The sequence below is a fragment of the Mastigoproctus giganteus genome, chromosome 14 (genome assembly GCF_048544385.1).
Source record: "Mastigoproctus giganteus isolate SK-2022 chromosome 14, ASM4854438v1, whole genome shotgun sequence".
NCBI classification, from domain to species: domain Eukaryota; kingdom Metazoa; phylum Arthropoda; class Arachnida; order Uropygi; family Thelyphonidae; genus Mastigoproctus; species Mastigoproctus giganteus.
Genome location: NC_143588.1, coordinates 39,839,118 through 39,853,791, shown reverse-complemented (window position 1 = coordinate 39,853,791; position 14,674 = coordinate 39,839,118). Strand labels below are relative to the sequence as shown.

Here is a 14,674-nt window from a genome sequence, read left to right as displayed (position 1 = left end):
CATGTTCTACCTCATCAGGAAGAATATCGGGTATGTTGTATGTGTTGCTACTTTGCAATCTACCTTGCCCACTGCTGGTATCATTCCCTCGCTCCTTGTATAATTCTCTATAGTAGTCTTCTGCTATTATGCCTTCTCTGCTGTTTATAAGTGCACCATCGCTATTCTTCAGTTTCAGTATCATTTGTCTTTCTGTATTACTGCTCATGGCTGCTGATTTAAATCCTTTGTTTTCCCTTAATGCTTGTTTTACTTTTCTTGTGTTAAATCTTCTTATGTCCTCTCTGAGTCTCTTTCTAATGGCTTTGCATAACTCAGTATACTCAATTTTTTCCCTGTCAGTGTCCTTCTTGCTCTTCATTTGTCTTCGGTTCATCACGACAAGTGTTTCTTGACTAATTTTTTCTTCTTTGGATTTCTTTTTCCCTATAGGTTTCTTGGGCTTTATCACTTTCAGAAATTTGTAATATTCCTTGTCGATATCTTGGTCCTGAGCAGTCTGCAGAAGCTCAAACTTGTTCTTAAGTTCCAGTACATACTGCTTTTTCTCCTCTTCTGTTATCTCAAAGACCTTTGTATTATTTACTTGAGTCAGTTTTTTCCTTTCCTTTCCTACATCTATATCAAGTGTACATCTTACCATTCTGTGATCACTTCCAACGTTTACCTTATTCAGGACGGTAACATCATTCACAATATATCTTCTGTTAGTGAGGATGAAGTTGATTTCATTAGTTGTTAATCCATTTGAACTCTTCCAAGTCCACTTTCTGTTCACCCTTTTCTTGAAAAAAGTGTTCATTACTGACAGTCCTTGAGATTCTGCAAATTCCACAAGTCTTTCACCTCTTTTATTTCTTTCACCAATTCCAAAATTTCCTATAGTTTCTCTTTCTGCGCTGTTCTGCCTTTTTCCAACCTTAGCATTGAAGTCCCCCATAATAATAGTTTAGTGGTTTTCTGTTCATCTAGATGACTCTCAATTTCGGTGTAGATTTCTTCAACCTCTTCATCATCATGGCTCGATGTTGCTGCATAAATCATTATAATCTTTAGCCTGTACCTCTTAGAAATCTTGAGTATTAGTCTCAACACCCTTGGTGATGTACTTTTGAATTCCAAAATGTTGTTTTTAAAATTTTTATGGACCAGAAACCAAACTCCACCTTCACTCCTTTCACTGTTTCCATTGGACAGCAGATTTCCACTTGATAAACTTATAAGTGATTCATTTCTTCTTCTTGTTTCAGCCAAACCGATGATATTCCAATTCACATTTTATAATTCCTTTTCCAGCTCTAATATCCTGTCTTCACCGATGAGTGATCGTACGTTATAACAGGCCAAGTTCAGTTTCCGTGCATGGCAGCCTGGTCGTACCCAGAGATTCTTAGCACCCTCTGCTTCCACTCTGATCCTCTTGCTGCCGTAAGAGGGAGAGTGAAAGCTTCTGGGGACTGAGGGCCATTTGTATTGTCGTGCTCTCATATGCTGGAGGGTTTGGTCTTTTCCTCTTCACGCTGACCAGGCGTCTTGAAGAGAACCACTCTACACGTTCGTTGCCACCTGAGTGACGTAACAGAGCTTACCATCGAGAAGGTGCGCATGAGTGGATTTTACGGAGGCAGGCCAACCGGACTTCTCCTAAATCTTCTGTAATAGAGAGATATTGGATCCATCAGTGTTTTAGGCTGAGTGTCTGATAACACACAGGATACCTGTGTTATCTAAGCCCCTATTGCTAAAAATGCCCTCTAAGCCCTCTATTGCTAAAAATCAAATCGGAACTAAAAAAAATTTTTTTTTTTTTTTTTTTTTATGTAGTAAAGTGTTTCTGCATCTGTTGATTTATCACTTTATTCAATTTGATTAACTTCTAGATCTGAATTTCACTTAAATAAGAAATGGCTGCAAGTAAGGATGCACCGATTAATCAGTACATAATTGGCTCCTTGGCCGATTGATTGTTAATTGTTTTTATTAATCGACCATTTCCTGCTAAATTTAAGCCAGTTAATCACTACCAGCAGAGATGGGGGAAACCCCTGGTGCCATTAGACCCTAAACACACTTTACCAAAAGGTTCATCAGATAGCTTTGATAAACTGAAATGTATTAAGTAAATATTTTCTGAGTTTGGCTGCTGTTATAGACAATTTATTTTTATTTATACAGAGAATACAATAAAAAAAAATGTAACTTAACAAGTATTTTAAACAAATTTAAAGTAGTTTTATGCAGGGTAATCAAAATTGAATACTCTTAAATTGTAATGCAAAAACATAGTGTTTCCTCATTTTCAGGACATAGCCTATTTTGCAGGTCCATACAAATTATCACCAGTACTAAATATTCTTTCACTTTCAATTGATGAAGCTGGTGCACTTAAATATTTCAAAGCCGGTTTACTCAGTAGAGGTAATTTGCCTTACATGTTTTTCCACCACAGAAATGTTCTATTATTTCTAGGCAGTAATGGCAAATTTAATTACTGATTCAATTCTTGAATGCAACGCTGAATAATGCTTGTTCTTTTTTTGAGGATTGCTTCTCTTTTGAACTTACTCTGGGTGACATTTCTTCTGTCCCTTCATTTTGAACACTATCTGTTTTCAGAAGCTAATTTATTAAAAAAATTGTAAAAGTCATAGTAAAGCCTTGGGTATCTTGATCTTCAGTAGAGCTGGTTGAAGCATATTAAGCATGAATCATAAGTATCACCAAGAGAATTACTTCCATTTGATCTGGCTCCAGAGATTCTAAAACCCATTCCTTTATTTTGCTTTTCATATTACTACTTTGAAATTTCATCTTAAATCTAGGATCTATAAAAGTAGATAAACATAAAGATTTATTTTCCATGTAAGCAGAAAATCTTTTCACAGTTGATTTAAGCTTCTCAACTGTGGTAAGAATTCCACTGAAATTATCATTTTGGTCAGCTTTGGAAAAAAATAGACAAAATTGTAGGGATTATCATTGAAGTGGTAGATTGTCTTTTACTAGCTTCATTAGTGATTTTTCAAATGGACCTATGAGTTGGACAATTTTTTCTACAATACCCCACTGATATGAACTTAATGTTGAAATATTGTTATCCACAGCAAATGTTGCGAGAGTGTTTCGCTGTGCTGTGTTTCTTTCCCGCATGTAATACGTTGAATTTCAACAAGTGGATACATTTTGAATTAATTTATGCTTCTTTAAATTTAGCTGCTCCCATATTTCCATTAATTTGTTAACTGTTGAAGCAGAACGACTGAAGTATTTTACAATATTCGTATTAATAGTAACAACAATCCTTACAGCATGCTAGGCAAACGTGGAGTCATTTATTGAAAGTTGTAATAATGCACGTATGAAACATGATTGTGATTGTAAATCATTACCAGTGACACCAGCTACCATATTTGCCCCTGAATCTCGCAGTATGTGGAAGACTTTGCTTTTTGAGATCTTATTTTCTTCTAGCACATTGTTCAACTCTTCACTGATCCATATCCCTGTATGAGAGCTTGAAAATGGAAGAATTCTTGGGACAGCCCTGTGTTCAAACTCATTTGAAAGCCATGGGCCTGTAATACTCAGAAATGGAGAATTATTTGTAGTAGCTGTCCAAATATCAGTGGTTAAAGAAATGTTGGTGACTGTCAAGGGAAGTTTTGTTTTTATCTTCTGAAATATATCTGGAATGATTTTATCAGTGAAATTTTTCCTATTTAGAATATTGTAATTTGGACAAATTTTTTTAATAGCCTTTGGAATCCAATTTCATGTGTTACAGAATATGGTTGAAGGGCAACAGCTATCATTTCTTCAATTAAATAATGGATCTCTTTGGCCTTGTGGTCATTAATATCCCAAAGCTGCTGCTTTGTTAATACTGCTTCTATAGTAGTTTGTACTTTAGCAGGAGGTTCAATGGTGCTGCTACTTCCTGAACATTCAGCATATGTCATTTTCAACTTATCTGATGTTTCTATTTCTTTTGACATTTCTTCTGGATGGAACGTTTTGAGATGTTTCATCATATTTGTGGTTGTAAACGTTTTGGCTGTTTAAAAGACAATCGTCTAGTAAAAGACAATCACCCCTCGATATGGTGGTATCAAATAAATTACATATGCAAATAGTTTTGTTCTTTGGATTTACCGTAAAATACTTCCATGCAGTACTTGGTGCCATAATGGTCACCTTGACAATTACTTAAATCCAGGGCTATAGTGGAAGTCGTATACCCTCTGAATTTTTTTAGTGAATAGTGTATACCTTGTGGTTTTTGAAAGACTTGAAGAAACAAATATTATTAAAATTTTTACTGAAAATTTAAAAAAAATATTAGAATTTAATTCCTTGGCAGTACTTAGTTTTATGTGACTTCTATGAGACCGAAGTGAATTCGATTAATAAGCCTCATATGCACAGTATACTCTCTGCTTTTTGTAACATTTTCAGAGTATACCTTCTGTTAATTTTATGACTACAGTACTGCTTAAATTTTTATAAAATTCTTAAATCTAATTAAATCTGAAAAAATATTAAGAGGATTAGAAACACATTGTGGATTAATAAGATGTACAAACAAACTGAATACAGCATGGGGCGAAGGTAAAGAAAGTCAACACACACATAACAAGCATCGTCTGTTTGCCGAGAAACTGCGGTAACGACACAAAGCAGTTTGGGTAAGTTTTCCATAATTCATCGTTGTTCTTGTGTCGGCTCCCCCCCCCCCCCCCCCCCCAATGACTTTTTCAAGTCTGAAGTCTGACAAAAAATAGCCATCAATATTCTAACACCATTATTAATACTGTAAATAACAAAATATTACTTCAATTTACTTATAAAATCATTAAACTCATTGGTGTCGAGTAGAATTGTCGATGTCCCCAGCTCTGCCACAAGTCCAGAATGGTAGCGACATAGAAATACTTAAGTAAAATTTTTTCATCCACGAGTTGCATTTCTTAACGGGTTTCAATATGAATGAGATAGCGATGCTTTGCATCTCTATCTCATTCATATTTCAACCTTATTTTTGTAATGTAGATGGTGGTGTAAGTTGTTATCAATAGTATAATAACAGCCTCATCTAAAAATAATTTTAAATACTCTACCTCAGATTCAGCATGTCTGGCAACCAGTTTAGGCACTGGTAGGTGGATAGTGATGTGTGTGAACTGTAATAACTGGTTTTTCTTTTTAAATTTTTTTTTTTTTTATTATATATACAGTGAAAGTTCCCTTTAACGGACAGCCATGGGGAACGAAAATGTGTCCGTTAGAGAGGTGTCCGCTAGGTGAACTTGTCTAACCATCCCACAGAAGCTTTAAACTCATTTACTCCCATAGATTTCGTAACCTCCAAAGCCCTAATAATAGGCCCATAATGGAAATTTTTTTAGCACGTTCGCGGCAAAACCACTCATGAGTAACATTGTCAATTTGAAGTCCAACAGTTTTCGGGAATGATTTTTGAACCTGATCATTTCCGTGTTGCCAAAATTGTTTGAGCAGTTCATTTTTTTCCCTTTAGGATGTTGCTTACCTGCATCTTCCCGATTTTGAATTTTACAGCGAGATTGCGAACACTTTTTTTGCCGATCATACGCATTAATAAGTTCGACTTTATCTTTTAAAGTTAAATGTTTATGAGAAGACATTGCACTTCACACGACACTGAACAAAACCGAAACTGAAAAGACGAAAGGCCAACCATATCCCCCCCCCCCCTACTGCACACACCGAATTCATCAGAAGTTTTACACGTGCCTTAAAATTCATGAAAAAGGGTTTAGAACCTCGACGTAAACCTTGATAAAATTCAGAGAATCGGAAATAGAAAATAAACACATGATTGAGGAAATACGTGGAAGAAAAGTTCCTAGTAAAGGGCCGTAAGCTCGCCCGCTGAATTTGATCTCCCCGTTATGGGGAGATTAAATTAAGTGCTAATCTAAAGGAAACAGTGCAGATTGCCTGTCCGCGTCCGTTACGGAGAATGTCCGCTAGACAGAAGCTGCAAACACGTTAAAACCAATGGAGGTGAGTTGGGGAATTTGAAAATGTCCGTTGTAGAGAGATGTCCATTAACGAGAGGTGTCCGTTAGGAGAATTTTCACTGTATATATAAATTTTCCTAAATGGAGAATTGTATTGCTTCTTCTCATCTATTTGTTGAGGTACATTAGATAACTGACAGTAATTACGATATGTTACTTTAAGATTTAGATAAACTGAGCAAATGGGCTGAAAAATGGCATTCGAGATCTAACTGCATACAGAAATTTGGAAAATCTCCTTTTAGGAAAGACATAGATTAGTTGGAAAGGGAGCACAAAAGGATATGGTGCCTCCGTTGGCAGGTGCAGCAGTGTGTAGTACACACTTCTTGATTAGACCGGGGTTCGAGCCAGTGACCACCGCATATCCCCGGAGCAATATGGCCTTAGTTGCTAATGCTCCTAAAAACCAAATAACAACAAAAGGATATTCTAAAGAATGACTGGAGTTCTCTGAATTTCAATCTATGGAATCTAGACATCTAGATGGTAACCTAATTAAAGTATATATATATATATATGTATATATACAAAGGGTACTAGGAAAGTTTTGCAATACAGCTTTGCTTATTTAATTTTTTCAAAGTAATTTCCTCTACATTCAATACACCTCTCCATCCTCCGAAACCAATCTTTAAACCAGTTCTGCCAAGTTTCACTAGGGAGTAAAGCACACTCGTTGTCCCAAGCCCACAGAAGGTCCTCATCATTGGAAAACCGCCTCCCTTTTAGCTTCATTTTCACATGCGGGAACAGTGCAAAGTCACAGGGAGCAAGGTCTGGACTGTAGGGAGGGTGCTCGAGAAGTTTCAGTCCTGTCGTGGTCAAATATTCGTTGCAGGCTTTGGCGCGGTGAGCTGGAGCATTATCGTGATGGAGGTACCAGGTGTCCATTATTGACTTTGGCCGCAGGTTCTTCATAGATCCAATGACTTTAGGCAGGCATTGTTCAGTATACCACTTAGCTGTGACTGTCTTCTGCGTGTCCAAAACAACACGTTCCACAATTCCACTCGATTTGAAAAATACAGCTATCATTTTCTTCTTTACAGATCGGGATTTTCTGACAATTACGGGTGTGTCGTCATCATCAAAGACCCAAACTTTGTTTTGAGCCTTGGTCGGCAGATCGTAATAGTACCACCAAGTCACACGTCGTGTCATCTGCTCTTCAGTCAGTTGATGCGGCACCCAGAGAGAACAAAGTTTCTTCACGTGCAAATGATCTTGCAGAATCGAACGAATTGCTGGTGCATTTAGGCCCAAAGTATCCTCTATCTGTTGGTAGGTCACTCGCCTGTTTTCGCCAAGCATTTTCCTCACAGCAGTAACGTTTTCCTCCGTAACTGATGTTCGTGGCCTTCCCGGCCTCTCAGAATCCTCCAGAGTGAAATTTCCCCTTTGGAATTCTCTATACCACCTGAATATCGTTGTACAATGTGGACAATCATCATCTAGTGCAAGAGTCATTTCTTCTAAGCACTGGTCTATGGTTAAACCACGCACGAAATTATACCACAAAACTGTCCTTATCTCATTTCGTGACCACGATGCCATCGCAAGCACTTTACACTCCATCACTACTAATGAATAACTGAGCCCATCGACTTGGCACGGCGGCTACTATGCACGTATGAACATGTCTCATCATGCAGCAACAAGCAGCTTCCTATGATTCATTGTTGCGTCATATTGCAAAACTTTCCTAGTACCCTTTGTGTGTATATATATATATTTTTTTTTTTTAAAGGGGTTAAGTAAATTAGATGCTGATTGCAACATTTACTCTTTCTGTGATGGCACAGTAAGGAGGTATAAATTTAAATTGGAAAAAAAAAAAAAAAAAAGGTGTGTGTAGAAACTTTCATTCAGCTAGAGTAATTGAGGAATTCATTGGAATAAACATACCTAGTGTTATGGAAGCGGGACAACTAGTATAAATTTAAAAAAAGGATTGGACCAATTATTAGAAGGAATGGACAAATGGAGTAGGTAATTTTTATTTATTATTTTGGCTTGTTCTGTTTATGTTACAGCTTTCATGTCACTACAGCAGTATGGGCAATAATGAAATATTCATAAATGACTCATTTAAATTTCGAATAGAAATTTACTTCAAATGCCTATTTATTTTATTTTGAGTATGTACATATATGTTAGATTTCACTGAATTCAGTAATGGATATTGTGTTTAAATGACTATTAATCTCTAGATATTTGCACAGTTGTGAAATTTAATCTATTTAATATTACCACACAAATATTATTATGATCTTTGCTTTCTTTTACAAAATATTTTATATTTCTACTTCATCAGTGATAAATAATTATTTCTTAACTAATGTAGATAACAGAGTTAAATTTGGATAACTGTAGAAGTACAGCAATAGTTGGTCTCACTGATGAATTTGTTAATTTGGAGTCCCTGAGTCTTATAAACGTTGGCTTGACAAGTCTAAAAGGATTTCCAAAACTTCCGGATTTGAAAAAAGTAAGGTTCATGTTTCTGTACTTTTTTTTTTTTTTTTTTTTTATCTATTTTGAATGAATGTAATTACCGTTTTCAATACACTTTGATATCTACAGCTTAAAATATCAACTTGTGTGAACTTAGGCAGTAATAAATGCCTTGATTAACAAATGATATTGATATTCATATAAATTTGTGAAAAGTTCACTTTTGTGGTACAGCAGTATAGTAGGAATCTGAAAAATTGTTAATTTCTCACATAGCACAACCAAAACCAGTCTATCCAGTTTTGCCTTTAGTCAGCGGGTGGTTGATAGTTGGAATAAACTTACATCTGTTGTAGTGGAGGTTGAAAACTTATATATGTTCCAGGCAGAACTAGATAAGCATGTTGAGTGAATGGATGGGTTAGATGGGAACAGTTTTTTATGCATGCTTTCTAAAATAATAAGCTTGCATTGTGTGCCTCTACTAATGTAAAAGCTATAAATGTATTACAAGAGAGGAAAAACAAAAAGGGGTGAAAAGTGCCAAACGTACTACAAAGTTTCAAAAAGAATTCGTGTTACTGCTCATACCCTGAATTTAGAAATTTTTAAATACCTACAAATATTCAACGACGGAATCTGCTTTAGGCTCAGAAATACAAATATTAACCAGCAGATTCTTAAACAGGGGTTATCCCCTTGCTACAATAAACCGAATTAGGGTACAAGCTAAGGATAGGATACAAAATACTACACCAACCAACAATAGTAATATCAAAAAACACTTTATTTCTGTCTCATATGTTGAACAGTGGCACAAACAGCTTAACAGATTCTTTAAAGATACCAAATTTAAAATTGTGGCCAGGCCAATACGGAAATTACACACTATACTGAACAATCACTCAGTCTTTTCCTCGTTCGCAACACAAATTAATGACCTGGTATACAACATTTCTTGCGGTGATCGTGACTCGTCTTACTAGGGTTCGACGTGTTTTCCTTTGAATATTCGTGTTAATCAACATGCACCCTCAGTTCATGCTTCTCATTCAGCAGCATCAGAATTAGCCTTTCACGCTGTTAACGAAAAACACTTTATTTAACGGGGCCAAAGGCTTTTTTTTATTACGTGTCAAACGTAATAAAATATGCGGCCTCAGTTCGTGCTTCTCATTCAGCAACATCAGAATTAGATTAGCCTTTCACACCTATTAATTGCAAAAACCGTAGAAATTAAATTACACGAAAATTCTGTTAATGTTCGTTGGCCATATCTCGTCTCCGATTCGTGGGCTTTTACATGCATGTGCGAAGACAAATAATCCCTATTTAAGGTTCATACTCACCCCTATTTGGTAATTTTCATTCCTGTGATCGCAACATATGGTCAGAAAGTGGCATCAACTTCAGGAAAGAAAATCGTGTTACAATTTTTTTCGTTAAATTCTTTTAATTAATTTTCTTATTTTTAATTGAGTTTTATGTTAAATTGATTTTTAATCATTTTTAAATTATTTGTTACTCTAATGTAAGTTTTTCGTTTTAATTTCTGGAGAGTATCATACGGAAGTGTTCTACATACTACATTGAGGTAAACTTCTCTTATTATTTTCCAAAAATGGAAGACTAATGTACAAATTTGGAGCAGGATGGTATTAAGGGTAAGTTGCTACAACGGATAAAAGGGTGGTTGAGTGGGTGCAGAGAGAGAGATTTTTGTATATTTATCAATGATATTGATGAAGCTATATCAGGCTTAATGTCGAAGTTTGCATATGATACAAATATTGGCAGGGTTGTTAATGGCAGTATGCTACTGCAACAGGAAATAGAAAAGTTGGGCAGATGGGCTGACAAGTGACAACTGAAGTGTAACATTGACAAATGCAAAGTACTGCACATGGGTAGAAGTAACCCCAACTGTGTGGTACTACACTTAGGTGGTAGAATATGAAAAAGACTTGGGAGTAATTCTGCAGTCAGATATGAAGTTTTCTGAGCAATGAAGACAGGCTTCCAGAGCAGTTCATGGGGTATTGTCAGTGATATACAAGAAGTTTGCTAGTAGGGAAAATGTGATTATCCATTTGTATAAGGCAATGGTCAGGCCACACCTTAAGGTCCAGAGGCCTAAATTTAGGAAGGATGTAGAGTTGCTAGAACGAGTACAGAGAAGGGCAACAAGATTGATGAGAGGAACAAAGTTCTGCAAATTGCAGCGGCTGGAGACATGGCAATGATATACATGAATTCGCGTGGTGATCTGATTGAGGTGTATAAGGCCTTGAATGGATTGAGCAAGCTCAATGCTAATGGGATTCTTCCTCTTGGTTAGATTACTTACCTGAGGGAGCACAGATTCGTATTGAGGAAAGACAATGTAGAATAGATGTGCGGAAATTTGCCTTTAGCCAGCGGGTGATCAATTGCTGGATCAAACTTCCATGTGTAGTTGTGGAAGTTGATAGCTTAAATAAATTCAAGGTGGAACTGGACAAACTTTCAGAGGGAATGGATGCGTGTTTTTTTTTTTTTTTTTTTTTTTTTGGCTGATGCCACATAAGCTCATATGCTTGCTTTCTTGCATCACATTGCCTCCATTACTATTATTATGGATTGGCTAAACCCATCTTACATTTCTGCTTACAGGGGAATATCCTCCATAGTGTGTACAGTGCCATGCCTTTTTAACTGTAAAACACATCCTTATAGGCTGCCCTCATTACCATGGTCATGGGACTGCAGCCTTAAAATCTTTGTTGGCATTAAAAATAATATAGTTTAGAAAGAATGCGAACGTCACATAATTCTACAGTTATTTAAAACGAATTTGCCAATATAATAACTTTTAATTAGCTCCCTACATCAGTTCCTGCTAGTATGTAATGAACAGATGCAATATGGCCTTGGTAACCCTTTCACCATTAAAACCGTATTAACAACAGTGTCTAGCCTTCTTAGTTTGTTTTCCTTCTTAGTTTGTTTTCAAAACGACACAGTTTTCGACACAAAACTGTGTCGTTTTGGACACGCAGAAGACAGTCACAGCTAAGTGGTATACTGAACAATGCCTGCCTAAAGTCATTGGATCTATGAAGAACCTGCGGCCAAAGTCAAGAATGGACACCTGGTACCTCAATCACGATAATGCTCCAGCTCACCGCGCCAAAGCCTGCACCAAATATTTGACCACGACAGGACTGAAACTTCTCGAGCACCCTCCCTACAGTCGAGACCTTGCTCCCTGCGACTTTGCACTGTTCCCGCATGTGAAAATGAAGCTAAAAGGGAGGCGGTTTTCCAGTGATGAGGACCTTCTACGGGCTTGGGACAACGAGTGTGCTTTACTCCCTAGTGAAACTTGGCAGAACTGGTTTAAAAATTGGTTTCGGAGGATGGAGAGGTGTATTGAATGTAGAGGAAATTACTTTGAAAAAATTAAATAAACAAAGCTGTATTGCAAAACTTTCCTAGTACCCTTTGTAAATAGGGGAACGATATCTTATATAACATGAACCGAATTCGCTTATGCACGATTCGCCTTTGTGTTTACAAGAAATGGCAGTTGAACGTAGAATCGCCCCAACAGAACGCAACACGATAGGAATGAAGAGAAGATTCTTAAAATGAATTTGTGTTTTATATCAGTGAAGGGGAAACACATGTCACCATAATAACATAAAAACCAACACAGTTCCAGCTATCGGTATAATCGCAAATGCAATTAGATTGAGTTTACTACCAGTTTATAACAGATTCCACTAGCAGAAACGCAACTGGAAATTGTTTTATGGTAGTAACCCCTAGAAATGTGCTTTAGTAAAATGTGAGGTGTTACTGTATCTCCTCCTTTACAGTGTTGTTTATTCAGTTGCTACATGCACGCAGCTTTGTGCCTCCTCATTTTGTAATTGTGCTTTATTCTCTAAAAATTGCCTGCCGAGCGTCACGTGATCACGTGCTGCTCGGGATTGTGGTTAATCGTCTCACATGCTCGGTCTCAGTCGGGATACCTCATTCGTGTACATTTAACACTGTAGTCAACATTTGTGCTAGCGTTGTGACTACATGTATATGCGTCAAGCCTTTTTTCATTTTGTGTTCAAATGTAGTGACTGTTCTTTATTAACTGTGCACTCCGAAAATGGCCCCAATGAAGAAAAGGGTTGAAAAGGAAGGCGGTAGGAAGAAGATGATTACAGTAGAAGTTAAGAAGGAAATCATCGAGAAGTACGAACAAGTATGAAAGTGGCCGCCATCGCAAGATTTTATAAGAAGTCTACGTCAACAATTTGCACAATATTAAAGAAGAAAGAAGAACTAAGGGGACTAGATGTAGCAAAAGGGGTCACGAGAATATCAAAGCAACGGCCACGTATTCTGGAACATGTAGAAAAGTTGCTTTTGGTGTGGATAAACGAGAAGCAACTAGCAGGTGATACTGTGACCGAGAACTTGATCTGTGAGAAGGGAAAGGCCTTGTACGCCGACCTCTTAAGTAAACAGCCAGGTAAGTCTACAGAAAACGAAGAAGGCTTCAAGGCGAGCAGGGGATGGTTTGATAACTTTAAGAGGAGAAGTGGCATCCATAGTGTTGTGAGGCACGGAGAGGCTGCGAGTTCGGACGCTAAGGCAGCTGAGGCGTTCGTTGCCGAGTTCCAGAAGCTCATGGTTTCCGAGTGTTACCTGCTGCAGCAAGTTTTTAATTGCGATGAGACGGGGCTTTTTTGGAAAAGGTTGCCAAAGAGGACCTACATTACAGCAGAAGAGAATGCAATGCTCGGTCACAAGCCCATGAAAGACCGTCTCACCCTCTTGCTGTGTGCTAATGCAAGTGGTGATTTCAAAGTCAAGCCCCTGCTCATGTATCATTCTGAGAATCCACGAGCCTTCAAGAAATGCAAGGTGCAGAAGAGCCAGTTAAATGTTATGTGGAGGTCCAACAGCAAGGCTTGGGTCACTCGTATCTTGTTTGTTGAGTGGATCAACAAGGTCTTCGGTCCTACAGTGAAGAAATACCTTTTAGAAAAAAAAGCTACCACTCAAAGTCTTGCTGGTTATGGATAATGCTCCTGCTCATCCTGCAGACCTTGAGAATGACTTACTGGAAGAATTCAAGTTCATTAAGGTCTAGTTCCTTCCTCCCAACATTACTCCAGCCCATGGATCAGTAGGTCATTTCGAACTTTAAAAAGCTTTACATCAAGGCACTATTTCTTGATGCTTCGAGGTGACCGAAGGAACTAACCTTACCCTCCGAGAGTTTTGGAAAAATCATTTCCACGTCGTAAACTGCCTCAAAATCATCGATAAAGCCTGGGATGGGGTCACCAAGAGATCCCTCAATTCTGCTTGGAGAAAACCATGGTCTGATTGCGTTGAGGGGTTTGCTCATGAACAGGAGCTGCCAGTTGTCAATGAAATTGTGTCCTTGGGTACGACTATGGGACTGGAGGTGAATAAGGACGACATTCAAGAGCTGGTGGAGGAACATGGCCAGGAGTTTACCCTCAGCGAACTGATGAATCTGCATTGCGAGCAACAGCAAGAGGTTATGGAGGAGATCTTGTCTGAGGAGGAGAAAAAAATGGAGACATCCCTCTCTTCAAATGAGATTAGGGAGGTGTGTAAAATGTGGGAAACTGCAAAATTTTGTAGAAAAGCACCACCCAAGTAAGGCTGTGGCAGTGCGAGCGATGAATCTGTTTAATGACAATGCAATGTCATATTTCCCTGAAATCCTCAAAAGGAGGCAAAAGCAAGTGTCATTGGAGAGGTTCCTTGTTAAAGTCGCACAAAAAGAAAAAGTCAACAGATAGTAGTGATTCCGTTAGTGACAGTTAAAGTCATCCTATCCAATAATTAATAAATTCGATTGCTTTTAAAAATATAAAAAGGTATGTATTTTGTATTAATCATTTTTACAGTATATGAATATTTTTGAGTTTTGGAACAAATCATCTGGGTTTCCATTATTTCTTATGGGGAAATTTGCTTTGATATACAAGTGCTTTGGATTACGAGCATGTTTCCGGAACGAATTATGCTCGCAAACCAAGGTACCACTGTATGAGAATGCTACCACTGGATCAGACACTCCATGATGTCAACAGTTTGAGAAAGGCAAATTTGTATCTTCTGTTCTTTCTCAT

At 37.5% G+C, this 14,674-nt stretch overlaps 1 protein-coding gene across 1 annotated transcript in view; it reads left to right on the top strand.

Moving 5' to 3' along the window:
* LOC150075076 (acidic leucine-rich nuclear phosphoprotein 32 family member A-like) overlaps positions 1-14,674 on the top strand; it is a 141,477-nt gene that overhangs the window by 27,895 nt on the left and 98,908 nt on the right. Inside the window, exon 2 of the mRNA XM_090388271.1 lies at positions 8,410-8,553. Coding sequence (XP_090244397.1) covers positions 8,410-8,553 — 144 coding nt within the window. The remainder of the gene's footprint in view (positions 1-8,409; positions 8,554-14,674) is intronic.